The 25,031-nt window shown below is 51.5% G+C and overlaps 2 protein-coding genes across 3 annotated transcripts in view; both read right to left on the bottom strand.

Moving 5' to 3' along the window:
- CA7 (carbonic anhydrase 7) overlaps nt 1–25,031 on the bottom strand; it is an 836,404-nt gene that overhangs the window by 239,941 nt on the left and 571,432 nt on the right. The window lies entirely within an intron of this gene.
- On the bottom strand, nt 330–9,640 carry CMTM3 (CKLF like MARVEL transmembrane domain containing 3). 2 transcript variants are annotated; one of them, XM_050774982.1, is made up of 5 exons: nt 9,356–9,640; nt 5,870–6,025; nt 4,819–4,914; nt 4,348–4,468; nt 330–1,463 (listed from the first exon to the last, which is right to left on the bottom strand). In XM_050774982.1, exons 1-5 carry the CDS (start codon nt 9,500–9,502, stop codon nt 1,435–1,437), a joined length of 549 nt encoding a protein of 182 aa, XP_050630939.1. In that variant the 5' UTR covers nt 9,503–9,640; the 3' UTR covers nt 330–1,434. The 2 variants fall into 2 exon arrangements, with proteins under 2 accessions (XP_050630939.1, XP_050630940.1); XM_050774983.1 differs by lacking the exon at nt 330–1,463 and adding an exon at nt 1,473–3,159 and having other exon boundaries at nt 9,356–9,622.

The following is a 25,031-nucleotide window of genomic DNA, read 5'->3' as shown; positions in this document are numbered from 1 at the left end:
AGGTTGTGTGCTCCTTATGAACATCTAATGCTTGATGATGTGAGATGGAACAGTTTCATCCTGAAACCATCCCCTCCCACCCTCACCCCAACCTACCCCCCAATCCCCAGTCCGTGGAAAAACTGTCTTCCACGAAACTGGTCCCTGGTGCCAAAAAGGTTAGGGACCACTGAAATAAAGGATTAAATGGTAGTCAGATTTCATGTGTATTTTTGCTAACACTGAAAACTGACAGGATCCACACTGGCCTTACCAGCTTGTACTGAAGCCTGACATGATACCCAACAGTATTACTCCAGTTTTTTCAAACACACACTCCAAGCAAGTGGTCAGTCTGGCTTAATTCATTATGGCTTTTTTTCAGGGTAAGAGATTCACATGCAAGAGAATAAGGCTACAGATGCTCCAAACATGGGTCCAGAACTCTGGCTCTTTTGTGAGGCCTAGAGTCACAGAAAATGCCATCTGTTAAGAAGCTGCTTTTGTATAAAAAATATATAAAAAGTTACAAAATTCCATCAAAGACAGATACACAGTATAAGTCGTTAGGTGAACACAGAAGGCTGGTCTCATCTCCCGCAGTGGCCCATAGACCTGCCCTGGGGTCTGGAAGTTCACTGTCCTGAGGGTCCAGGAACTCCTGCCTGCTGCCTGGGCTTAGGAAGAAGAAGGGTTTGGCTGGGCCCGCCCAGCTCCCTGTGACACTGTCACTGTGACGTCACTGTTGTACCCTCTTCTGGTCCAGTCAGTCTATGAGCTCTTCTTTGAAACAGTCTTAGACCCAGAATGGTCATCTCACCCCCAGAAAACATGGTTTCCAAGGGTGGGAGGTGTCAGTTATGGGTGCGGAGCCCCACTCTCCTGAGCGACAAGGCAAAGGTCAGTTTCTCCCTGCTTCACGAATGAAGAGGGAACTGGTGCTCCTTGAACCAAAGATTCTTGGAAGGGTCATTGTCACCAAAGTGCCTGGCATGGGCAGGAGCACCAAGTGCAGACAAACCCAGCGGGGCCTGGCGGGGCAGCCCTGTCACGGTTTCTGTCTTTGTTCCTGTTAGTGAAACAGAAGACCCCCGACCCCCACCACCTAGCAGCTTGGAACGCCTGCTGCCCAGGTGGAGACAAGGCTCTGCTTTGTCTCCTTGTGCTGGTTTTTGGCAGAGAGGTTAAAGGGCTGAAGGCTTGTGGGACAGAAATGGGGAGAAGGGGTGGGACACCCAAGATGCCCTCACACGCAGCATGGTCAACAGTGCTGAGCTGAGGGGCAAGCCTGGTAGGCTAGGCTCAGGCAGAACCTGAAGCTGTGGAGGGCCTGCTGTGTCTGCAGCCCCCTCTGCAACTCAGAAGTCCAGGCCTCCCCTCCAACGCCAGTGTCCCCTGTGAGGCGCAGGAGTGGAGGCCTGTGTGGCTCAGGTTGCCAGGGCACCCGCCAGGCCTTCAGTCAGAGTCCGAGTCGGAATTCTCTTCTGAAAGGAAAGCAGAGAGGATGCTTGGCAGGAGGCTCAGGGCAGTGGTGCCCGGGAATGGTCTCTGGGGAAGCACAGCTGGGTTGCTGGCAGGAGCCTGGGTGCAGGCCGCTCACAGCTGACGCTACCATTCCCAGTGATCGCTGGCATCAGGGCAGGCCCTAGGCCTGAGGCCTTCCAGAGGCAGCAGCCACTTTTTTTTTTTTTTTTTTTTTTTTTTTTTTTTTTGAGATGGAGTCTTGCTCATCACCCAGGCTGGAGTGCAATGGCACGATCTTGGCTCACTGCAACTTCCACCTTCCCGGGTTCAAGCGATTCTCCTGCTTCAGCCTCCGGTAGCTGGGATTATAAGCGTGCGCCACCACGCCCGGCTAATTTTTGTATTTTTAGTAGAGATGGGGTTTCACGATATTGGTCAGGCTGGTCTTGAACTCCTGAACTCAGGTGATCTATCTGCCTCGGCCTCCCAAAGTGCTGGGGTAACAGGCGTGAGCCACCGCGCCCAGCCACAGCAGCCACTTGCACCTCCAGGGTGTGGGTACGGGTGCAGGTGGGGGTGTTTCCACCCCAAGACTGAAGCCCAGGTACCCCTTCCTCAGGCCCAGCCCCTCCCGAGTCTCCCTGGGCTGTTCTCAGCTGGGCGGGTCAGGGCTGTACCTCTGCATCCCAGCTCTATCCCCACCCCCAGGTTCAGCAGGACAAGGTAAGGATGATGATTTTCTTGTCCCCCAAACTAAATATCCTGGAAAATCAGCAAGCCTCTTTTTAGCCATTTTATATCTTCAATCCCCTTTCCCAATCCTTGTTTAATATTGTAATCAGAAACAATTTTATAATGGTAAGGGCCTGCCTATGAGGTGTGCCTCGAGGGTTCCTGAAATCCCAATACTGAAGGGAGCTCTGTAGAGCCTTCTGGAACCTCCACCCCAGAAGGAAAAGCACCAGAGTCACTAACCCTCCACTCCGCCCCAGTGCTGGTTGCTACTTCCTGATGTTCATCCCCTCCCTGGCCAGCCTCTGTCTCTCAGAACCCCAGTCAGTCCCCACGCTGTCACTGGCTCATGGCCGGGCCCAGGGCTTGGGTGTGGGCAGCCTAGTCCCTAAACCCCAGCTCTGCCCCTTACTCCTCTTCCTGGGCTGCACTCCTCAGATTTTGTGGGGTTTGCTATATTCAATTTTTTGTTTTCCCCCCGAGATGGAGTCGCGCTCTGTTGCCCAGGCTGGAGTGCAATGTTGTGATCTCAAGTCACTGCAACCTCCGCCTCCCAAAATCAGGCGATTATCCTGCCTCAACCTCCCAAGTAGCTGGGATTACAGGTGGGCACCACCATGCTTGGCTAATTTTTGTATTTTTAGTAGAGATGGGGTTTCACCATGTTGGCCAGGCTAGTCTCAAACTCCTGACCTCAAGTGATCCACCCACCTCGGCCTCCCAAAGTGTTGAGATGACAGGCATGAGCCACTGTGCTTGGCCGCTACATTCAATTCTAACATACAAGTCAGGAATAATTTTACAGCAAAATAATTGTTACATATGTGAAACTCTTCAAATAGTAAAAAAAAAAAAAAAAAAAAAACCTCCCAAGTTTCCACTGACGTTTACTAATTGTTCCCTGGGCTGGCTGGCTGGGATCACTTGCTGTGGGCAACTGGGAGCAGGCTGCAGAGCCAGAGGAAACCGCCTGGGAGCTCTAACCTAGTATTTGCCAAGGGATGGAATGGGATGAGTGGCATTCATTTTGAGCAAAAGGACAGTTTCTGGGATTCACAAATCCCCATGGCCCCAGCACCTGGCTATTAGGAAACTAGTGTCTCTTAAGCCTGGTTCTGCCTGGGGAAGATCCCAACCACAGGTTGGGGCCTGCAGGCCCTTCCAGAGCTGCCCTTGTCTACCTGCCCAGCCACAGGCACTGCCAGCACAGGGGCACATCCGCCTGGTCCAGAGAAGCATCTCCCGGGCAGAAGCACCTGCTGTCTCTGCTCTCAGTTTTCTTCCCGCACCAGCCTGGTCTCTTCTGCCTGCACCCTCCTCTACCGCCATCCATCAAGACCCAGCTCTAGCGTCCCCTCTGGAGCCTCAGGCTGGCTGGCACTCAGTGTGGGCCTGCTTTCAGCTACTGTATCCCTACTTCTATCAGCTCCTGTTTTACTGTGGTCATTGCTGTCCCATCTGGCCCCTCCCCTGGTATGGGACACATCATGTGTCCGTTGCCATGGTTTCTGGGTCTGACTGCTCTCTGGCCTCTGAGCTCCCCAGGATAGGCCTGGATGGGTAAGACAGCAGAGGGGCTGGGTTGGGGGGGTGGCCACTCTGGATCCCAGGTGGACAGGTGCCCTGAGAGTGACTGGCTGCCCAGGGGGGTCGTCCAGGGAGACTTGGCTCAGCCATGCCCACTGCTTGCCCTTCCTAAAAAGGCTGGGGTGAGGGGCACAAGGGGAATGAAACTGGCTTTGGATCAGTGCTGCATGAGAGTAGGTGAGAGGGCTCACGCCTGTAATCCCAGCACTTTGGGAGGCCGAGGCGGGCGGATCACAAGGTCAGGAGATCGAGACCACGGTGAAACCCCGTCTCTACTAAAAATACAAAAAATTAGCCGGGCGCGGTTTTGGGCGCCTGTAGTCCCAGCTACTCGGGAGGCTGAGGCAGGAGAATGGCGTGAACCCGGGAGGCGGAGCTTACAGTGAGCCGAGATCGCGCCACTGCACTCCAGCCTGGGAGACAGAGCGAGACTCCGTCTCAAAAAAAACAAAACAAAACAAAAAAAAAACACTGCCATGGGGAGAGAGGAAATGATCCCACCCCAGCCTCAAACTAGCCGACCATCCCCAAGGGAGGACAGGCCCCTGTTGCAGCACTGCTGGGGTGTTCAGGCCGGCCGCTCACCTTCTGTCTTGTGGGCTGTGGTCTCATCTGCAGAGTCCCCTTGTTTGAGGAATTTGGCCACGTCGTTAAAGATCAGGTAGAAATCAATTGCAAACACGATGGTAGCAAAGAAGCCAAATACCTGTGGACAGGGTGGATGGGACGTATCACAGCGCTGACTCCCTGCTCCGGGAGGGCTGCCCCAGCCTTGTGGCCCATTTCAGACCTGCTTGGACAGACAGCCCGAGTGACAGGCACAGACCCCTCTGAGTAACAGAAGTGGGAAAATGAGCTGTGAACTTGGTTTGACAAACAGCCTTTTAAAACTCCGGGTAGAGTCAATCTCTAATGAGAGGACTTTGGAATCATCATCGGGACCCACATGAGACCCCAGGGGGGCCCCAGCAGGGAAAGGCTCTGCCCCAGGTCCCACCCTAAGTGAGCAGCTAGAGTGGCATCTGCAGTTTCCGGAGGGGTGGGGCGGCTGCTCACCCCAGCGGCTTTGGAAGCCCCATCCGAGTACTTGGCGACGGCCGTGATGGAGATGGCAAAGTAGATGAGGGCTGCGGTGACACAGCGCAGGAAGTCCTGGGGAGAGAGGGACACCATCATGCTGCCTGGAGCCCCCTGGAGCTGAGCACAGCATGGGGAGGAGGCCTGGCAGCCTGGTCTTGTTCTCAGCCCCAGGCCTAGCACCTGAGGGCTCCTACCCCATCCTGGCCCTACCCACATGCCTAGGCCCTTGTCCCACCCGCCAGGTGCCTCTGCTGCCCTGCCAGCAGCTGACACTGCCCTATCCCAGGTCCAGCGGGACTGCTGTCCTAAGCTCTGGACAAAAAACTCTGGGTCAGGCTGCAGCCTGCCCTGCGACGCAGTGGAAGCAGAAGTTGGAAACACCTCCACCTGCTCCCTTGCTGTTCTCCAATGGGGAGATCTGTTTCTGCGCCTCGGCTTTGCCACACTCTTGTGGCCGATCCATTTATGGATCACAGTTTCTGCTGACCTGTCCTTAAGATGGGGACACTTGGGAGGTGCAGCCCTCCTGAGGCAGCAGATGCTGGATATGAAGTCAAGAGACAAGGGTTGTCTCTAGGACACATTTCATTCAGCGAAGTCCACTGGGGTCTGGGCCCTCACAGGTGACAAAATGAGGTCAGGGTTGCCGATGGCTGAGGTCTGGGTAAGCCCTGCAAGTCCTCAGTTAACCTGTCCTGCCCGCGTGGAAATGGCTTGAATTCCTGTGGTGGCAGCTCATTCCTGCAAGCCCCGTGGGGAGCACCAGCGCCACCTGGTGGCCAGAGACCCCTCTCCGGGTTCCCTGCCTCAAAGACGTGCTCTAGAAGCACCAGAGCCCACTTCAGATCACAGGGCTGCTGAGGAATGGAGCTGGGATGATCTGAAGCTTGGTCTCTCCATCCAGTTCTAACCAACTGCAAACTCCAGCACACTGGAGAAAGGATAAGGGCCCAAGTGCATGACTCCAGACTCCTCATTTGGTCACTTTGTGCAGGGTACCCCTCCCTCCTGGGGCCCCTGTCCTCACCATCATGGGCCAGCACAAGCCCTGCCACTTGTCATTCAGCTGCATGGCATCAGCAAAGAGGAAGAACAAGGCCAGCAGGAACTCCAGTAGAGGTGCTGTGAGGAAGGCAGATGCTGAGGATGCCACATAGCAGATAAAAGTGATGAACGAGAGACCCTGCAGGGAAGGAGTTTGAGGTAAAGTCAGAGCCTTTTCATGCTCCTTGCCCAGTGCTCCTCTGAGCCAGGCCCTGTGGTCAGGATAGAGGAGGCTCCAGCAGGGGAAGCCAACTGCTCACAGTCCCACAGCTGGGAAGTGGCAGAGCCAGATTAGAATCCCAGGCCAAGCGCAGTGGCTCACGCCTGTAATCCCAGCACTTTGGGAGGCCAAGGCAGGTGGATTGCTTGAGCCCAGAAATTTGACTCCCGCTTGGGTAACATGGCAAAACCTCATCTCTGCAAAATATACAAAAATTAGCTGGGCGTGGTGGTGTGTGCCTGTAATCCCAGCTACTGGGGAGGCTGAGGTGGGAGCATCACCTGAGCCCGGGGAGGTTGAGGCTGCAGTGAGGTGTGATCAGGCCACTGCACTCCATCCTGGGTGAGAGAGTGAGAGACTCTGTCCGCCTCCCCTGCTGAAAAAAAAAAAACCCCAGCATGGCCCAGGCCCACGCCTATGCTGCCTCCCAGTCCTGGGCATGACCCTAAGTCCTCACCTCACCCCACCCCAGCTCCCTACCGGGACCGAGTCAGAAAGCCCCAGCCTCCCAAGCACATCCACTCCACTCTGCCCTGTGGAGGGAAATCAAAGTTAGGAACCAGTTTCCAAAAAGTAACACCCAACACTGAAGACGTGCGCTTGTCACTGAATGTAAATTTCACCTTGAAAACAAAAAACAAGTCTTGAATCTTAGTTAATGATATGCATGCTGAAGTGTTCAGAGTTGAAAGGTCCTGATGTCTGCAATTTATTTTGTGTTAAAAGATAAAATGGATTGATGGACAGATAGATAAAGCAAAAAAACCTTTTAGCATTTTAATGTATTTGCAAATTTTCATAATAATAAGAAAGGAACATCCAAGAGAGGGTGCTTTGGCACTGACCTCAGGCCCTGCTGCCTTATTCACACAGGGCCAGCTGTACTTGAACTATAAGAATCAATAAATGTTCACTGCGGTCTTGCCCACAACTCTGTAGGTGGGAAGAGCTGCTGCAGGAGGATGTCCAGCCCTGGTAAGTCCTGCAGCTTAGGTGCGCTGCAGAGCAGGCCAAGGTGACCTGTTGGCCAGCCTGGGGCTCCACAGTGCCTGGTGCCCTGAGGCTCACGGGCATCTCCTCTGACCCTCACATCCACCCATGAGCACAGCCCCACTTTACAGATGAGAAGACTCTGTTACATGGCTAATCAGAGGCTACTAGAATTTGAACCCAGGACTGGCCGACCCCCCAGATAGAGTTCTCTTACCCACCTCCCACTGCCCTCAAGATGGGGTCTTGCTCTGTCTCCCAGGCTGGAGTACAGTGGCACAATCTCAGTTCACTGCAACCTCCACCTCCCAGGTTTAAGCGATTCTTCCGCCTCAGCCTTCCGGAGTAGTTGGGATTACAGGCGACCGCCACCACACCCAGCTAATTTTTGTATTTTTAGTAGAGACAGGGTTTCACCATGCTGGCCAGGCTGGTCTCGAATTCCTGACCTCAGGTGATCCACCCACCTCGGCCTCCTAAAGTGTCGGGATTACAAGTGTGAGCCACCGCACCCGTCCCAGACAGAGTTCTTAAGCAACTTGGCCCTGTGGGTGTTGGGGAGGCCATCTGTCCTGGTTTCTGTCACTGTGGCTGCGTTTGAACACGTCCATGGCTGAGTAGCTTCTAGTGGGTGCTGGAGGCCCCATGGGGACACCCAGATGCCTCACAGGAAGCACTGTGGCTGCTTCAGACAAATGAACTGCAGGGATCCCAGGGGGTCCCCAGGGCACCCCCATTCGCTCTGCACATGGCCTTGGGTGCAGCTGAGCCCCCTTTGGACAGATAGACTAAGGCATAGACAGGGGCTGGGAGGCTGCTGGGGCCTCCCAGGAAGGCCTTCCGTGGGACCGACCCAGCCCTGGCCCTCCCCTTCCTGTCTCCTATGCCCAGGCCCCAAAGCCTAATTCTGGGGATTCCCCTCTCAATTCCTGTTTTCTCATCCCGCGATTTCTGGGGCCACTTCCTCTCTCTGTTTCTGTCCATGTCAGCCTCTGCACTTGCTTGGCCTGGGGGTGGGAGTGAGGGGACTAGGGAGGCAGGAGTGCCCTCAGCGGCTCCTGTGAACCCTGAGTGCTGACCATTCACCCTTCCTTATCCTCCCTGGCCTGGATTCCTGACATCTGCTGGGCCCAGGGTGGCCTCTATGCTCCTGCTGGGCATATGCCTCCCCCCATGAGGTGGTCCTGGGTGAGGATGGGGGGCGGTTCAAGTCCCTCAGGGGACGGTGGATTCGAGGCTTCTCCCCTCAAGTGGCTCCCAGTGGTCTCCAGGGTGGGGCTGGGAGTGTGGACTTGGTGTCTCACTTGGGCGTTGGGCAGGTGGCCTCTGGGCTGACCGCGGGAGAGGCTGCAGGACCACCTTCTACCCTCTGCCCTGAGCGACCAGAGAGAGGTCCCGGAGCAGAATCCCCCTTCCTCCTGCCCCCACCCTCCCACCCGCTCTCACTGGGCCCCTCAGTTGAGCCACCTGTCAAATTAGGCGCCTGAGCGCTCTCATCTGTAAAGTGGGGACGTGGGCAGGAAGGGCCAAGTCGCTGGGATCTAAGCAACAAGTGGCCGCCGCCGTGCGCATCCCCCTGCCTCTGGTCCGGCCTCTCCCTCACCAACCCCGGCGGCCCAGCGCCACCACCACCCCACGGAGAACAGTGCGGGCGCCTACGATGTCCAGAGGACAAAGAATCCCCACCGGCCGGGGTAGGGACGAGCGCGGAGTAGGAAGGAGCCCGGCCGCGGAGGGGAGGAGGGCGATGAAGTCACCGCGGGGCCGCCTCACCCAGTCCCGGGGGTGGGGGTGTCCCTCCCACTCCGCACGGCCCCCGCCCGCTCGGCCCCGCCTCCGCCCCTCAAGTCGAGGCCCCGGCCCGCCCTCCCCGCGCGCAGGAAAGCGGACCCCGCCGCGGCCCGGGAGTCCAGGAGGACCGAGCGGCCCGAGTCCCCGGGGCCCAGAGAGGGCGGGAACGCCCGGGTCACACAGCGGGACCCACCTCCCCGGGCCCCGCCCGCTTCCCAAGGCCCCCAGCTCTGGACTCGCGGGGACAGCACCGCGGATGGCCTGGGCTCTGGCCCCGCCCCGCCGTCCAAAGTTTGGGGACCTCGGCCCAACTTCGCCGGGCGCCCAAGAGAAATCGGCCGAGGCGGCGCGGGGAGGGGGGGTATCGGAGTACAGCGGCCGCCCCCGGACCCCACCCGCGCCCCAACGTCCTCCTCCAAAAGGAGCCGCGCAGTCTCAGCGGGCGGCCGAGGGTCCCGCCGCACTCACCGACTCGGCCAGCAGGAGGCGGCCTTTGAGAGAGCAGAGGAAAGCGCGCGCCGGCAGTAGGGCGCGGAGCCCGGGGACAGCGGGGCCGGGACGGGAGCCGCCGGCGGGCTCGGGGTCCGGGTCGGGGTCGGGGTCTGGGGGCCACATGGCAGCGGCGGCGGCACGGCCGGGGCTCGGCCTGGAACCCCTCTTCTCACGCCCGGAGGGAAGCGGAAACCCGGGCTGTGCGGAAGGAGGGTAGGCGACACTGCCTAGCGCAGGGGCGCATCCCCCGCCGCCCCGCCCCGCCCCGCCCCCACCCGCTCCTCCGGCCCGTCCCTCCCCCTCGGACCCCAGCGGCGGGGGATGCTGGGTCAGACCCGCCCGCGCCTGGGCCTGGGGCCTCTGCAGACTCCGCCTTCTCCCTCATCCTGGTTCGGGCCGCTGGAGGCTTCCCGATCACCGCCGCGGCACCCGTTCGGAGCTCCCACCCGTCTGCCCCTATCCACAAGGGCTGTCTATACTCGCTGTCTCTGGTCTAACTTCCTGCCCGTGCGCGTGTCTGGAATCCGGGAACCCAGGCGTCTAAACAGCAAAGACCCCGGCCGTGATGTCAGCTCCGCACCCCATGTCCTCTCTCTTTCTTGGGGGCCGGAGTTTTCTTTCGACTTCCTTGGCCACCCCTCCAGTCCTCGGCCAGCCCCACCCTCCTCCAGGGCCTCTTTGTTGGCTGTTCCAGGCCTCGGTCCTGCACCCGCCTCCCCCAACCCATTCTTGGAGGACTCTCAGACCTGCAAGCGCAGCTCCAGGCACACACCCAGACACACACACGCGCGCAAACACACACGCACACACACACAGGCAGGCACATCTGCAGGACTTCCTGACCTGCAGTCCCCCAACCCCAACACATCTCTCTCTCACATACACACACACACACACACACACACACACGCCACGCTCATGCGTGCACGTCTGGAGAGTGTCTGGAGTTCAGCATGATCAAGACCCAGCTTGCTGTGCCTCTGTGAAGGGCACTGCCCCCTCCTTTCCTTCCACCCGACTAGCAGAGACCTGCAGATTGTCCTTGTCCGTCTTCACCGGCAGTCTGTAACCAAGGCCCTCCCACTTTCACCTCCTGTAGCTTTCTCTGATCTCTGTCCACTTCTCACCACCACTAGATCCGAAACCATTCCTGCCCGCTACCTGCTGAACTGCTGTGATGGTGTCTTTAAGAGGCCCTTAGGTTTTCTCTCTCAGCAGCCGGGAGAGAGCTTGTACCACAGTACTGTGCACCCTTGATATAATTAACTCCATCTTAGAAAGACTTCATTTTATATTTCATAGGGTGCTTTGTCAACAAGGACAAGATGTTTTGTTTAATAAAAAATAGAAGGTCAGGTGCTGTGGCTCATGCCTGTAATCCCAGCACGTTGGGAGGCTGAGGTGGGTGGATCACGAGGTCAGGAGTTCGAGATCAGCCTGGCCAATACAGTGAAACCCCATCTCTACTATAAATACAAAAATTAGCTGGGTGTGGTGGCACATGCCTGTAATCTCAGCTATTCGGGAGGCTGAGGCACAAGAATCGCTTGAACCCGGGAGGCATAGGTTGCAGTGAGCCGAAATCACACCACTGCACTCCAGCCTGGGCGACAGAACAAGACTCCATCTCAATAAATAAATAAATAAATAAATAAATAAATAAATAAATAAAGACAGACTGCATCCAATGAAGCACACTGTTCCACTCTCATTTCTCACCAGAGCACTCTGTGAGTACAAAACAGCAGCCCAGCAGCCTTAACTGACAACCATCCCACTGCCATACTTGATAAGAACTCTGCATCTGCCTCCCAAGGCTCTGCCCCTCAAAGACTGCAAGACCCTCAAGCCCAGACCAGGATTCCTTTTGTCTTCTTCCTTCCCCTGGGGTTGGTTCCTTAACCATTTCTCCTATCTCTTTTTCTCTTGATGCTAAATGCTACTTTGTTTGTTGTGGAATGTTTAATCTATAACATTTACTTGTGGATTAAGTATACTATTAGGTATGGTTTGCAATATTGACTGACTGACTTGTATAGTGGCTTGAGCCCGTGTGCTAACTACTGAGTGAACAGGAAGTACTAAGGAAAATTGGCTCCTTGGGTCTGGGCATGGTGGCCCTTGCCTATAATTCCAGCATTTTGGGAGGCTGAAGCAGGCAGACCACCTGAGGTCAGGAGTTTGAGACCAGCTTGGCCAACATGGTGAAAACCCATCTCCACTAAAAATACAAAAATTAGCTGGGCATGGTAGCACAGGCCTGTAACCGCAGCTACTTGGGAGGGTGAGGCATGAGAATTGCTTGAACCCGGAAGTCAGAGGTTGCAGTGAGCTGAGATTGTGCCACTGCACTCCAGCTGCACTCCAGCCTGGGCAACAGAGTGAGATTCTGTATCGAAGAAAAGAAAAAAAAAAAAGAAGCAGCAGCAGCAAATTGGCTCCTTGGGATATCTCGTGGCTTTTGTTTTTTTACTCTTGGGTATAGGGTGAATAAAAATCTGACATTGTAGAAAGACACAAACATGTGTGGACCTGGTTATCTATTTTTTCTTTCTTGAGACAGAGTCTCACTCTGTCACCCAGGCTGCAGTGCAGTGGCATGATCTTGGCTCATTGCAATTGCAACCTCTGCCTCCCAGATTCAAGCGATTCTCCTGCCTCAGTCTCCCAAGTAGCTGGGATTACAGACCTGTGCCACCACAGCCAGTTAATTTTTGTATTTTTAGTAGAGACAGAGTTTCACCATGTTGGTCAGGCTGGTCTTGAACTCCTGGCCTCCAGCAATCTTCCTGCCTTGGCCTCCCAAAAGTTTGGGATTACAGGCGTGAGCCACCACCCCTGGCCAGACCTGGTTATCTCTTGACCTTGTACCACTCATGACAATCACCAGTCATTGGTCACTTCTGATGGCAGCCATGGCTCCAGACAACCTGCTGCTGTCAACACTCAGCCACAGCAGGGAGGCATGGCCTGGGCTACACACTCTATGGAGCAGGCAGGAGCCCTGCCCTCCCAGGTGCAGCTGCAGCTACCCAAACCGCAACTGCAGACTGGGGCCTCCTCCATGGGGCAGACAGGAGCCCCCAGCCCCCTCTTCACACAGCTACAGCCACCCAAACCACAGCTGCAGGCTCAGGCATCCCTGTACTCTTAGGGGCCCAGGAAGGCCCTCACCTGCTCTCCCAGGCTCAGAAGTGCCTTCTGCTGCTGCCTGGCTTCTTCCTGCTTTGGACACCTGCTTTGATCTGGGAGCAAAGTCAGGGCAAGCCTGGGCTTCATGAATGGCAGCAAGAGGCAGATAGATTCCTGGTTGGAAGCGGGCAGGTCCCAGTGAGGCCCCACCTTCAGGCCAGGCGCCTGAAGGCTGGGGGCCAGGTTGCCAGTCCGACCAACCAGAGTGGGAACTTGTACTGCCTTTTCTGGCCCACCCATGGCTGCCCATAGATCAACTGGGCTCACACTTCCTCCACTCTGAGGCCCATAAAAGCCCCAGGCTCAGCCAAAGCTGAGCAGAGGTTGGGGGGACCAGCTACAGAGAGGAGCCACACTCTCTAGGGCCTCCTCTCTGCTGAGAGCTGAACACTCAATGGGATGATCTCCCTACAGAGAAGAGCTACCCACTGTGGGTCTCCTCTGAGCTTTCTAGCACTCAGTAAACCTCCTTGTTGACTTGTTCTCCCTCCACTTGTCTGTGTACCTCATTCTTCCTGGTGGCAAGACAAGAACTCAGGCAAAGGTGCCACACTGGCCACAGAGGTTTCCAACCAGAAAATTAACACCCCAGAAATCCCGTAACACTTCCATTTCCTCCCCACAAAGATAAAAACACACACACACACACACACGCACACACACACACACAAAACCTTGGGAGCTTCCCATCCTGTACAGGGTCTTGGTATAGAAGGAAAACATAACCCCTTGCTGTTCTTCCCTCCCCTACCTCTCCCATGGACCTCTTACAGTTCCTGAAACAAACCATGCCACAGAGCCATTGTCCATGCTGACCCCTCTACCCAGAATGCTTCTCCACCTTCTTCTCTAATTAACTCCTCCTTATTCTTCAGTGACTGTAATGCAGTACTGCTTCCTCAGAGAAGCCTTTCTTGACATTCATTTATTCATCCAACAGCCTAGGGTACAGCAAGGCCCCGGCTTTTTCTGCTACTACTGGTGGTGGTGGTGAAATAAACACTAAACATATCCAGAGAATCCTGATTAAGGTGTTCCTGGTAATAGGTAACCGATGTCTGGCTGGTTGGGAGGACAGCCAGGCAGGGAGCGTCAAAGAAAGGACTGAGCCAAGGTGTGTGGCGGGAGGGGGAAGATGGGGGGAGCTGGTCAGAGAAGGGGCAGGGCTAGACTGTGAAGGACCAGAACCTGGTGTTTGGATTTTACTGACAATTCCCTAGGAGGAGGCCAGGTGAGGGTTCTAACAGAGAGAAATCTGGTTCCCATTGGTGTTATTAAAAACATGGCCCTGGGCCGGGCGCAGTGGTTCACACCTGTAATCCCAGCACTTCGGGAGGCCGAGGCAGGTTGATCTGAGGTCAGGAGTTGGAGACCAGCCTGGCCAACATGGTGAAACCCCATCTTTACTAAAAACACAAAAAATTAGCCAGGTGTGGTGGCGTGCCCCCTATAGTTCTAGCTACTCAGGAGGCTAAGGCAGGAGAATTGCTTGAACCTGGGAGGCTGAGGTTGCAGTGAGCTGAGATCGTGCCACTGCACTCCAGCCTGGGTGACAGAGGGAGACTCCGTCTCAAACACACACACACACACACACACACAGTGATGGCTCTGAACTGCAACTCATTCTTAAGAAGAAGCAACCCAATTTTTTTAATGGGCCAAAGATTTGAACAGACGATTCACTAAAAGAGATATATGAATGTCCAATAAGCACGTTAAAAGGTGCTCAACATCATGAGACATCTAGGAATGCAAATTAAAACCACAATGAGATACTACTGCATGTCTACTGACATGGCTTCAAAAGGAGGCACTACCAGCTGCTGGTGAGGATGTGGGGAGTTGGGACACTTGTGCCTGTGCAGTCCTGGTTCGGCTCTTTCTGGCTTCTTTTTGTTTCCTAATCTTGTTTTTTTTTTATTTTTTAATTTTTTTTATTTTTTGAGACGGAGTCTCACTCTGTCGCCCAGGCTGGAGTGCAGTGGCGTGATCTCAGCTCACTGCAAGCTCCGCCTTCTGGGTTCACACCATTCTCCTGCCTCAGCCTCCCAAGTAACTGGGACTACAGGTGAAGTAGTCCATCAACAGGTGAAGTGGCCATCAACAGGTGAAGGGATAAAAAAACTGTCGCACATCCACACAATGGAATACTACTCAGCAAGAAAAAGGAACGAACCATTAATAAACAAAGCAATGTGGATGCATTCTTCAGACAGCAAGTTGAGGGAAGGAAGCCAGACTCAAAAGGTACATACTGCATGATTTCATTTTTATGAAATTCTAGAACAAGCAAAAGTAAGCTACAGTAACAGAAATTAGATTGGTGGTTGCCTGAGGTGGGGGCAGGAGAAAGCTTCCTGGAGTGCTAAGAAATGTTCTTTATTTTGATTAGGGTGGCAGTTACACAGGGAACTACATTTGTCAAAACACATCAAACTGTATACTTACAATGGGTGCATTTTATTTCATGTAATTTATATCTCAATTTACAAAAAGAGTACCGAGAAAAAGCAAAATATGGCACTCAACTAGAGAAGCTGAAAGAGGAGAAGTGGGTGGGTGCCTGTATACAAGATAACTGCACACTCATGATGTCACCTCCGTCCTGCCAGGAGACTGTGAGCTCCTGAGGGGGCCTGTCATAGTCCAGCCCCAGCCCAGATCCTGTCACATAGGATGACATCAGGAGATGTCTGCTATGGAATGAAGGCAGGGTGGCTCTATTTCCTCCACATGCCTCCGGTGAGGAAGATTTTTTTCTTCTTCATTTGTTTATTTAATTCTTTTTGTTATAATTAAAAACCATCATACTGGCCAGGCGCGGTGGCTCACGCCTGTAATCCTAGCACTTTGAGATGCCAAAGGGGGTGGATCACAAGATCAGGGAGTTCAAGAATAGCCTGGCCAACATAGAGAACAGCCTGGCCAACATAGTGAAACCCCATCTCTACTAAAAAATACAAAAAAATTAGCTGGGCTTGGTGGCATGCTCCTGTAATCTCAGCTACTCGGGAGGCTGAGGCAGGAGAATTGCTTGAACCTGGGAGGAGGAGATTGCAGTGAGCCAAGATTATGCCACTGCACTCCAGCCTGGGCGACAGAGCGTGACTCTGTCTCAAAAACAAGCAAAAAAACAAACAAACAAAACCCATCATACTTAATTGTGTTAGCTAAGTTGTTTCGATTTGGCCCCTAGGCCCCCTTCGTTAGGGACTTCATTCAGTATGTAAGTGAGCTCCTGTGTACTTAACATGACTCCCATCTTCCCCTCTCCATTTCCTTATTTTATAACACTGTAAGATGCTCCAGGTTCATTTTGTATTCTCTGCATCCCAGCTCTAGAATCACCCATTCCTCCAAAAGTTCTGGTTCTTTTCACTGGAGAATGATATTTAGACACCAAGGTCTCTCTGGGCAGTTTGCATTAGAGAATTTGCATTTCTCTGGTTATGAGTAGATCAAGCATTTTTCACATGTGTAAGAGCCATTTGCATCTCCTTTTCTGAGAAGTGACTGTTCACATCCTTTGTATGTTTTTCTTTTGAATTGCTGGTCTTTAAAATTGATATATTTAAACACATAAGGCTGGGTGCAGTGACTCATGCCTGTAATCCCTGTACTTTGAGATGCTGAGGCAGGAGGATTGCTTGAGCCCAGAAGTTCAAGACCAGCCTGGGCAACATATGGAGACCCTGCCTCTACAAAACATTTTTAACAATCAGCTGTGCATGGTGGTCCACCCCTGTGGTCCCAGCTACTCAGGAGGCTGAAGTGGGAGGATTGCTTGAGTCCAAGAGTTCTAGGCTACAGTGAGCTATGACTGCACCACTGCACTCCAGCCTGGGTTGAGAGTGTGAGACCCTGTCTCACTTAAAAAAAAAAAAAAAAAAAAAAAAAAAAAAAAAAGACTGAATATTCTCTTTTAGTGGGTACAAAGTTTATCTGTATATCTATCATACTTTGCTAATTGTGTAATTTAAACCCTCTGCATACTTTTTGCTTTTACTTGATGTATTAACTTATTAAAACAGGTATGTTAAAGCTGCTAACTAAAATTTTAGATTTATCACTCTGTCCTTACATTTCTTTCTTTTTTAGGGGTGGAAACAGGGTTGCACTCTGTTGCCCAAGCTGGAGTGCAGTGGTGCAACCATGGTTCACTGCAGCCTTGACTCCCAGGCTCAGGTGATCCTTCCACCTCAGCCTCCAGAGTTGCTGGACCACAGGCACACACCACCATGTCTGGCTAATTTGTGTGTGTGTGTGTGTGCGCGCGTGTGTGTGTGTTTTGAGATGGAGTTTCACTTTTGTTGTCCAGGCTGGAGTGCAGTGGCACGATCTCAGCTCACTGCAACCTTGGCTGCCTAGGTTCAAATAATTCTCCTGCCTCAGCATCCTGAGTAGCTGGGATTACAGGCACCCACTACTGCGCCTGACTAATTGCTGTATTTTTTTTTTTTTTTTTGAGACGGAGTCTCGCTCTGTCGCCCAGGCTGGAGTGCAGTGGCCGGATCTCAGCTCACTACAAGCTCCGCCTGCCGGGTTTATGCCATTCTCCTCTCTCAGCCTCCCGAGTAGCTGGGACTACAGGCGCCCGCCACCTCGCCCAGCTAGTTTTTTGTATTTTTTAGTAGAGACGGAGTTTCACCGTGTTAGCCAGGATGGTCTCGATCTCCTGACCTCGTGATCCGCCCATCTCGGCCTCCCAAAGTGCTGGGATTACAGGCTTGAGCCACCGCACCCAGCCAATTGCTGTATTTTTAGTAGAGACGGGGTTTCACCGGGTTGGTCAGGCTGGTCTCAAACTCCTGACCTCAGGTGATCCACCCGCCTCAGCCTCCCAAAGTGCTGGGATTACAGATGTGAGCCACTGTGCCCAGCCTAATTTTTTGTATTTTTTGGAACAACGAGGTCTCACTATGTTGCCCACACTGGCCTCAAAGTCCTGGGCTCAAGCAATCCACCTGCCTCAACCTCCCAAAGTGCTGGGATTATGGGGTGAGCCACTGCGCCCAGGCTGTCCTTGCATTTCTAGTAGGTTGCTGTTGTATATTTTTGCAGCTCTTTTCCTTCTATTATTCATTTCTAGCTTTATTCTGTTGTAACTAGAGAAGATACTTTGTATAATGTTGATTTTTTTTTTTTTTTTTTTTTGAGATGGAGTTTTGCTCTTGTTGCCCAGGCTAGAGTGCAATGGCATGATCTTGGCTCACTGCAACCTCTGCCACCCGGGTTCAAGAGATTCTCATACCTCAGCCTCCTGAGTAGCTGGGATTACAGGTGCGTGCCACCATGCCTGGCTAATTTTTGTATTTTTAGTAGAGACAGGGTTTCGCCATGTTGGCCAGGCTGGTCTCGAACTCCTGACCTCAGGTGATACACCCGACTTGGCCTCCCAAAGTGTTGGGATTACAGGTGTGAACCACTGTGCCTAGTTGATATGTTGATATTTTAAAACTTATTGAACTTGTTTTGTGTCCTAACATATGGTCTGTCCTAGAGAATGTTCCATGTGCACTTAAGAAGAATTTGGAGCTGGGCACAGTGGCTCATGCCTGTAATCCCAGCACTCTGAGAGGCTGAGGTGGGTGGATCACGAGGTCAGGAGGTCGAGATCACCCTGGCTAACATGGTGAAACCCTGTCTCTACTAAAAATACAAAAAATTAGCGGGGCGTGGTAGTGGGTGCCTGTAGTCCAGCTATTAGGGAGGCTGAGGCAGGAGAATCACTTGAACTTGGGAGGCAGAGCTTGCAGTGAGCCAAGATCACACCACTGCACTCCAGCCTGGGCGACAGAGCAAGACTCCATCTCAATAAATAAATAAATAAAATAAAAATAAAAAAGAAGAATGTGTATTCTGCTGTTGGGTGGAGTATTCAATGCACATTTGTTGGGTCTAGATGGCTTCTAGTGTTGTTCAGGTCCTCCGTATTCTTATTCTGCTAGATGACCTATCCCTTCTCTGCAGTACTATTTGAATTTGTCATTTGTGTGCCTGAGCGACCGGTCTAGGATCTGAGTCCTAGTATACCCTGTAGTTTAGTTCTATAGGACTTTGCTGTGCTGTCTAGGATCAAATCCATGCATACAGAGTTTGAGGGTGATCCCGGGATTCATGGACAACTTGACAGGATCTCTTCTTTCAACTCTCTCCTGTCCATGGCCTCACTGACACTTTCAAGTTCCCAGGGGTCCCCTGTTTAGAAAGCGTGGGCTTTCATTTCTCCACTCTGTTCCACACTTCCCGACATTGCTTACGCCTTCAGCGGAGAGCAGTGAGATGATAGAGAAAAAAGTCAAGGAGATTTCCCCCCACACTCTTGGGCTCACAGTTCTGGTCAGAGAGAAAGCTTCCCCTGTCTTGGACCTTCAAGTTCCTGCTTTTTTTTTTTTTTTGAGACGAAGTCTCGCTCTGTCGCCCAGGCTGGAGTGTAGTGGTGCAATCTTGGGTCACTGCAATCCCTAGTTCAAGCAATTCCCCTGCCTCAGCCTCCCGAGTAGCTGGGATTACAGGCACCCACCACCACACCTGGCTAGTGTTTTTGTATTTTTAGTAGAGATGGGGTTTCACCATGTTGGCCAGACTGGTCTTGAACTCCTGACCTCAGGCAATCCGCCTGCCTCAGCCTCCCAAAGTGCTGGGATACAGGTGTGAGCCACCGCGCCCTGCCAAGTTCCTGCTTGTTAAACTGCTGCCATCATTGCCATTGCTATTGTGATGTTGTCTGGGGACTGGGGCCAGACAGAATGATAAAAACAGACTATTTCCACTCCCCCCACCCCACCCAGGGCTTCCCCTCCTCCCTGATCTGTAAGGGCTCTGTTTCTTGCTCCTTGGACTAGTGTATTCGTTAGCTCAGGCTTCTGTATCAAAATACCACAAACTGCATCACTTAAATGATAGACAGTTATTGTTTCACAGTTCTGGAGGCTGGATATCCGTGATCAAGGTGCCAGCAAATTGGGTTTCTGGTGAGGATCCTCTTCTCAGCTTGCAGATGGCCTGTACCACTGTCTCCTCACACGGTCTTTCCTCTGTGTCGTATTAGGTTGGGGAGAACACACCCTGGTGTCTTTCCTTATGAGGACACTAATTCTATCAGATCAGGGCCCCATCCTTATTCCCTCATTTAACCTTAACTACTTCCTTAGAGACTCCATTTTCACACTAAAGATCAGTGCTTCAGCATATGATTTTTTTGGGAGGCAGACACGTTCAGTCAATAAAAACTAGGAATAGAAGGTTTCTCTTGAAACTCTTTCTGTCCATACCCAATGTGTAGTTTTGGATTTGGATTACCTATGAGTCCAGGGCAGGAGACACCAAAGGAAAAACAAAAACCCCAGGAAATGTACTGCTGGTTAAGTGGAACTTTATATTCTGGTCTCTTCCCCCAAACTACTTGCTACTATTTGCTTTTCAGAAGCACTAGACATCTGCTCCATGCACTCTGTCCAAGGCTTTTTGTTGCATTCATTGCTTTCAGCAGGAGAAAGAATGTGATATGCCTCCTCCATCTTCCTCAGAGCTGGCTTTTAAAAATCGTTGCATTTGGCCGGGCGCGGTGGCTCAGGCCTGTAATCCCAGCACTTTGGGAGGCCGAGATGGGCGGATCACGAGGTCAGGAGATCGAGACCATCCTGGCTAACACGGTGAAACCCCGTCTGTACTAAAAAGTACGAAAAACTAGCCGGGCGAGGTGGCGGGCGCCTGTAGTCCCAGCTACTCGGGAGGCTGAGGCAGGGGAATGGCATAAACCTGGGAGGCGAAGCTTGCAGTGAGCCGAGATCGTGCCACTGTACTCCAGCCTGGGTGACAGAGCGAGACTCCATCTCAAAAAAAAAAAAAAAAAATTGTTGCATTTATAACCTTTTTGTGTCATTTTGTTATAGGTGTGTCTCTTATACAAATTATGAAGTTGGATTTAGAAAACCTCAACAATCTGTTAGTTTCTGTCTTTTTTGTTGTTGTTCTTTGTTTGTTTGAGATGGAGTCCGGCTCTGTAGCCCAGGCTGGAGTGCAGTGGCCTGATCTCAGCTCACTGCAAGCTCTGTCTCCTGGGTTCAAGCAATTCTCCTGCCTCAGCCTCCCAAGTAGCTGGGATTATAGGCATGTGCCAACACGCCTGGCTAATTTTTATATTTTTAGTAGAGATGGGGTTTCACCATGTTGGCCAGGATGGTCTCAATCTCCTGACCTTGTGATCTGCCCACCTTGGCCTCTCAAAGTGCTGGGATTACAGGTGTGAGTCACCACACCTGGCCTGAATCCATTTTTCTATTAAAAGACAGAAACTAGGCCACCTAACATTCCACCCAACAACAGAATACACATTCTTCTTAAGTGCGCGTGGAACATTCTCTAGGACAGACCATATGTTAGGACAAAAAACAAGTTCAATAAGTTTTAAAATATCAACATTATGGGCTGGGCACAGTGGCTCCCACCTGTAATCCCAGCACTTGAGGAGGCTGAGGTGGGTGGGTCACCTGAGGTCAGGAAACCCCCTGGCAACAGAGCGAAACACTGTCTCTTAAAAAAAAAAAGTGAGGCCGGGCGTGGTGGCTCACACCTGTAATCCCAGCACTTTGGGAGGCCAAGGAGGGCAGATCATGAGGTCAGGAGATCAAGACCATCCTGGCTAACACGCTGAAACCTTGTCTCTACTAAAATTACAAAAAATTAGCCCGGTGTGGTGGCAGGTGCCTATAGTCCCAGCTACTCGGGGGGCTGAGGCAGGAGAATGGTGTGAACCTGGGAGGCGGAGCTTGCAGTGAGCCGAGATCATGCCACTGTACTCTAGCCTGGGTGACAGAGTGAGACACTGTCTCAAAAAAAAAAAAAAAAAAAAAGTAATACAGCCATACAATGGAATATTATTCAGCCATAAAAAATGAAATTATAGAAATGTTTTGGAACTAGATAGAAGTGGTGGTTGAACAACATTGTGAATGTACTAAAAGCCACTTAAATTTTCATTTAAATTAAAATTTCACTTTAATTTTTTTTTGAGATGGAGTTTTGCTCCCAGCCGTGTCCAGCCCAGCTCCATTGTTTCCTAATGTCCTGAGTGGACTCTGATGTTTGGGTTTTTCTGTTGTCAGTGTCATCTTTGTGTTCTCTCTCTCTCTCTCAACATTTAGGATTTTCTCTTAATCTTTAGAATTCCGATATTTCACCAAGAAATGTGTAGGCAGGTGAGGATGCTTTCCCAGTAAACCTGCTCAACATTTGGTAGGCCCTCTCCCTCCCCTCCCCTCCCCTTCCCTTCCCTTCCCTTTTTCCTTCCTTCCTTTCTTCCTTCCTTCCTTCTTTTTTTCTTTCTCTCTCTCTTCCTTCCTTCTTCTTTTTTTTTTTGAAACAGCGTCTTGCTTTGTCACCTAGGCTTTGTCACCCAGAGTGCAGTGTTGCAATCTTGGTTCGCTGCAGCCTCGACCTCCCAGCCTGAAGTGATTGATTTTCCCACTTCAGCCTCTGGAATAGCTGGGACTACAGGCGCGCACCAGTCTGCCTGGCTATTTTTTTTTTTTTTTTTTTTTGTAGAGACAGAGTTTTGCCATGTTGGCCAGGCTGATCTCTAACTCCTGAGCTCAAGCGATCCGCCTGCCTTGGCTTCCCAAAGTGCTGGGATTATAGGCGTGAGCCACCGCACCCTGCCTTGGTGGGTTAGTTTTAATTTAACTGAAAATTTTTTTTCTATTTATTTTCTTCTCTTCATTTTCTCACCCCCTGTGACTCCTTTGAGATGGTTGTTGGATAAATCCTCCTGGATTTGTCCTCTATGTCTTTCTTTTTTTCCAAAAGAGAAAAGTCTGCCTTTTTGCTTGATTTTCTAGATTTCCTTTATTTTTCAAATCATGAATTGGCATCTTAAATTATGTCTATTCTATTATTCAATCCCTCTGTTAAATTTTAAAATCTTGGCTGGATGTGGTGTCTCACGCCTGTAATCGCAGCATTCTGGGAGGTTGAGGCGAGTGGATCACTTGAGGTCAGGAGTTCGAAAGCAGCCTGGACAACATGGTGAAATCCCGTTTCTGTTAAAAATACAAAAAAAAAAAATTAGCCAGACATGGTGGTAGGCACCTGTAATCGCAGGTACTTGGGAGGCTGAGGCAGGACAATCGCTTGAACCAGGGAGGTAGAGGTTGCAATGAGCCGAGATGGCACCACTGCACTCCAGCCTGGGCGACAGAATGAGACTATCTCAACAACAACAGCAACAAAAATTTAAAATCTTTGTTGTAGTTTCCCACACTCCTACCCCAAGAACTCTTGTTTGCTGGTTGCCCTTTTTGAGTCACTTTCGTTTGAAGGACACAGTATCTATTTTTATTCTGTGTGTATTAATTAATTAATTAGGCTTTTTGCTGAATCCGCATTCCAACCAGATGTGTAAGTGACATGCTCTACACCCAGGCCATTCCCCGCTCCAGACAGGTACTTACCTGATGTAGTTTTGTTCTGAAGGGGCATCTTCCTACAGCCCATGTCCCTCTCCCAGGGTCCTCTTCTTAGCATGGTACCTGAAGTCTCGCTCAGCCCCAGCCCAGCCCCCACTTCATGCTCATTATACCCTGAGATTTGCAGAAACCCTGCCTGCTCACAAGTGTCACCCTTGGAGTTGAGAGGAGTGACCAAAGTCATTTAGGAAAGTTGACACTTTTCCACAGGATTCTGAGCATAAGTCATATTTAGCTTACATTGTTAGGTAAAATTTATATACAATGAAATGCACAGCTCTTAAGTATACTATTGAATGTTTTGACAAAAGTGTACACCTGTGTGACCAGCTCCTCCAAGAAGAGATGATATTTCTGGTACCCACAAAAGCTCCCTTATGTCTCTTTGGAAACGTGAAAGGAAAATAAAATACTTGGGACCCCGATTCACTGTGCCAAAAGAAACAAATTAAGCTGAGAGCTGAGTCATGCAAGAAGCCGCCTTTCCTTTTGTTCCTAAGCAGAGAGCTACAGATGAAAGGTGAAATACCTCCACAGGTAGCTGCTGTATGTTCATCTCATCTTATGTCAAATGCCGGTTTCCTGAGTGCCAGAAGAAGACATCATTCACTCTTCCCTACCTGCTCCTTTTCTCTTACAACTTGTGGATTCAGTAATGTGACTCTACTGAATGTGACTCTTTCTCTTTCCCTTTCAGCCCGCTTTGCCCCTGTAAATATTGAAGCCCTCATATCACATTTGGATGATTTGGAGAAAGGCACAGACCTGTTTCTGAGGCATTGTCCTTGACTGTGGCACCTTTTTTTTTTTTGGTTGAGTCTTGCTGTCACCCAGGCTAGAGTGCAGTGGCGTGATCTCAGCTCACTGCAACCTCCACCTCCCGGGTTCAAGCAATTCTTCTGCCTCAGCCCCCAGAGTAGCTGGAACTACAGGTGTGTGCATGCCCGGTGAATTTTTGTATTTTTAGTAAAGACGGGGTTTCGCTATGTGGTACAAGCTGGTCTCAAACTCCTGGGCTCAAGTGCTCTGTCCACCTCAGCCTCCCAAAGTGCTGAGATTACAGGCATGAACCACTGGACCTGGCCAAAATAAACTTCTAAATCAATTGTGGCCTGTCTCAGATACTTTTTGGTTTACATAATCAATCCCCAAGAAACCACTGTTTTCTTTCACTGTATTTTTGCCTATTTTTGAACTGCTTAGAAATGGAATCATCTGGTATGTTTCTATAATGTGAAATCCCTCCTTGTTTTGTTGTATTCATAGTGGTTTTTTTTTTTTTTTTTTTTTTTTTTTTTTTTTTTTTTTTGCTGCTGAGTAGCGCATTCCGTTTTCTGAATGTAGCACATTTACCTCCTTTTGAACATGTGGCTGTTTCTAGTTTTTGGCTGTTAGGAACATTCTAGTATACCATTTCTCTTGGCTAAATACATAGGAGAAGAATTCTGGGTCATGTGGTGGGATAGTATGCATTTTTGAGTTTTTCTCTACAAAGCTAGAGTTAGGTGTGCTTCACACTGCCTGGCCTGCAGGGGGCGCTGTGAGGCTACAGAGGGGACAGTGGACTTGAAGGGTAGAGGAGCCTGGGGCCACCCCAAGTTCCAGGTCTTCACCCCTAGAGGCCGCTGGCTGCCCGTCTGCCCACCTGAAGGACCTGCAGGGCCCTCCTTCCTCTCACACACCTTTGAGGCAACAGCTAAGCACGTGGCATTCTTACGGCCTTCAGTGATCCCGTTGGCCCAAGTCATGATCCTGTCCCCAAAGCTCAGTGGACCCTCCCAGCCTGTTGCCCAGGCTGCGCTCGGGGCTCCACGCTTCCTCCTACATGCCCCCTTCCAGCTCCTCATGGGTCAGTTTGGGGCCTGGCTTTCCTGTCATGGAGACAACCCTTCCCCTGCCAGGATGGCTGGACTGTCCAGTGAGAGCAGGGCCTTCTCTGTTGGAAAGATCTGCAAGGCCTGCATGTGGTGACTCCAGGCCTTATGCTCAGGTCG

Source organism: Macaca thibetana, chromosome 20, assembly GCF_024542745.1.
Source record: "Macaca thibetana thibetana isolate TM-01 chromosome 20, ASM2454274v1, whole genome shotgun sequence".
Taxonomy (NCBI): Eukaryota; Metazoa; Chordata; class Mammalia; order Primates; family Cercopithecidae; genus Macaca; species Macaca thibetana.
The sequence above is the reverse complement of the archived record's forward strand: the minus strand, read 5'-3'. Positions and strand labels throughout refer to the sequence as shown.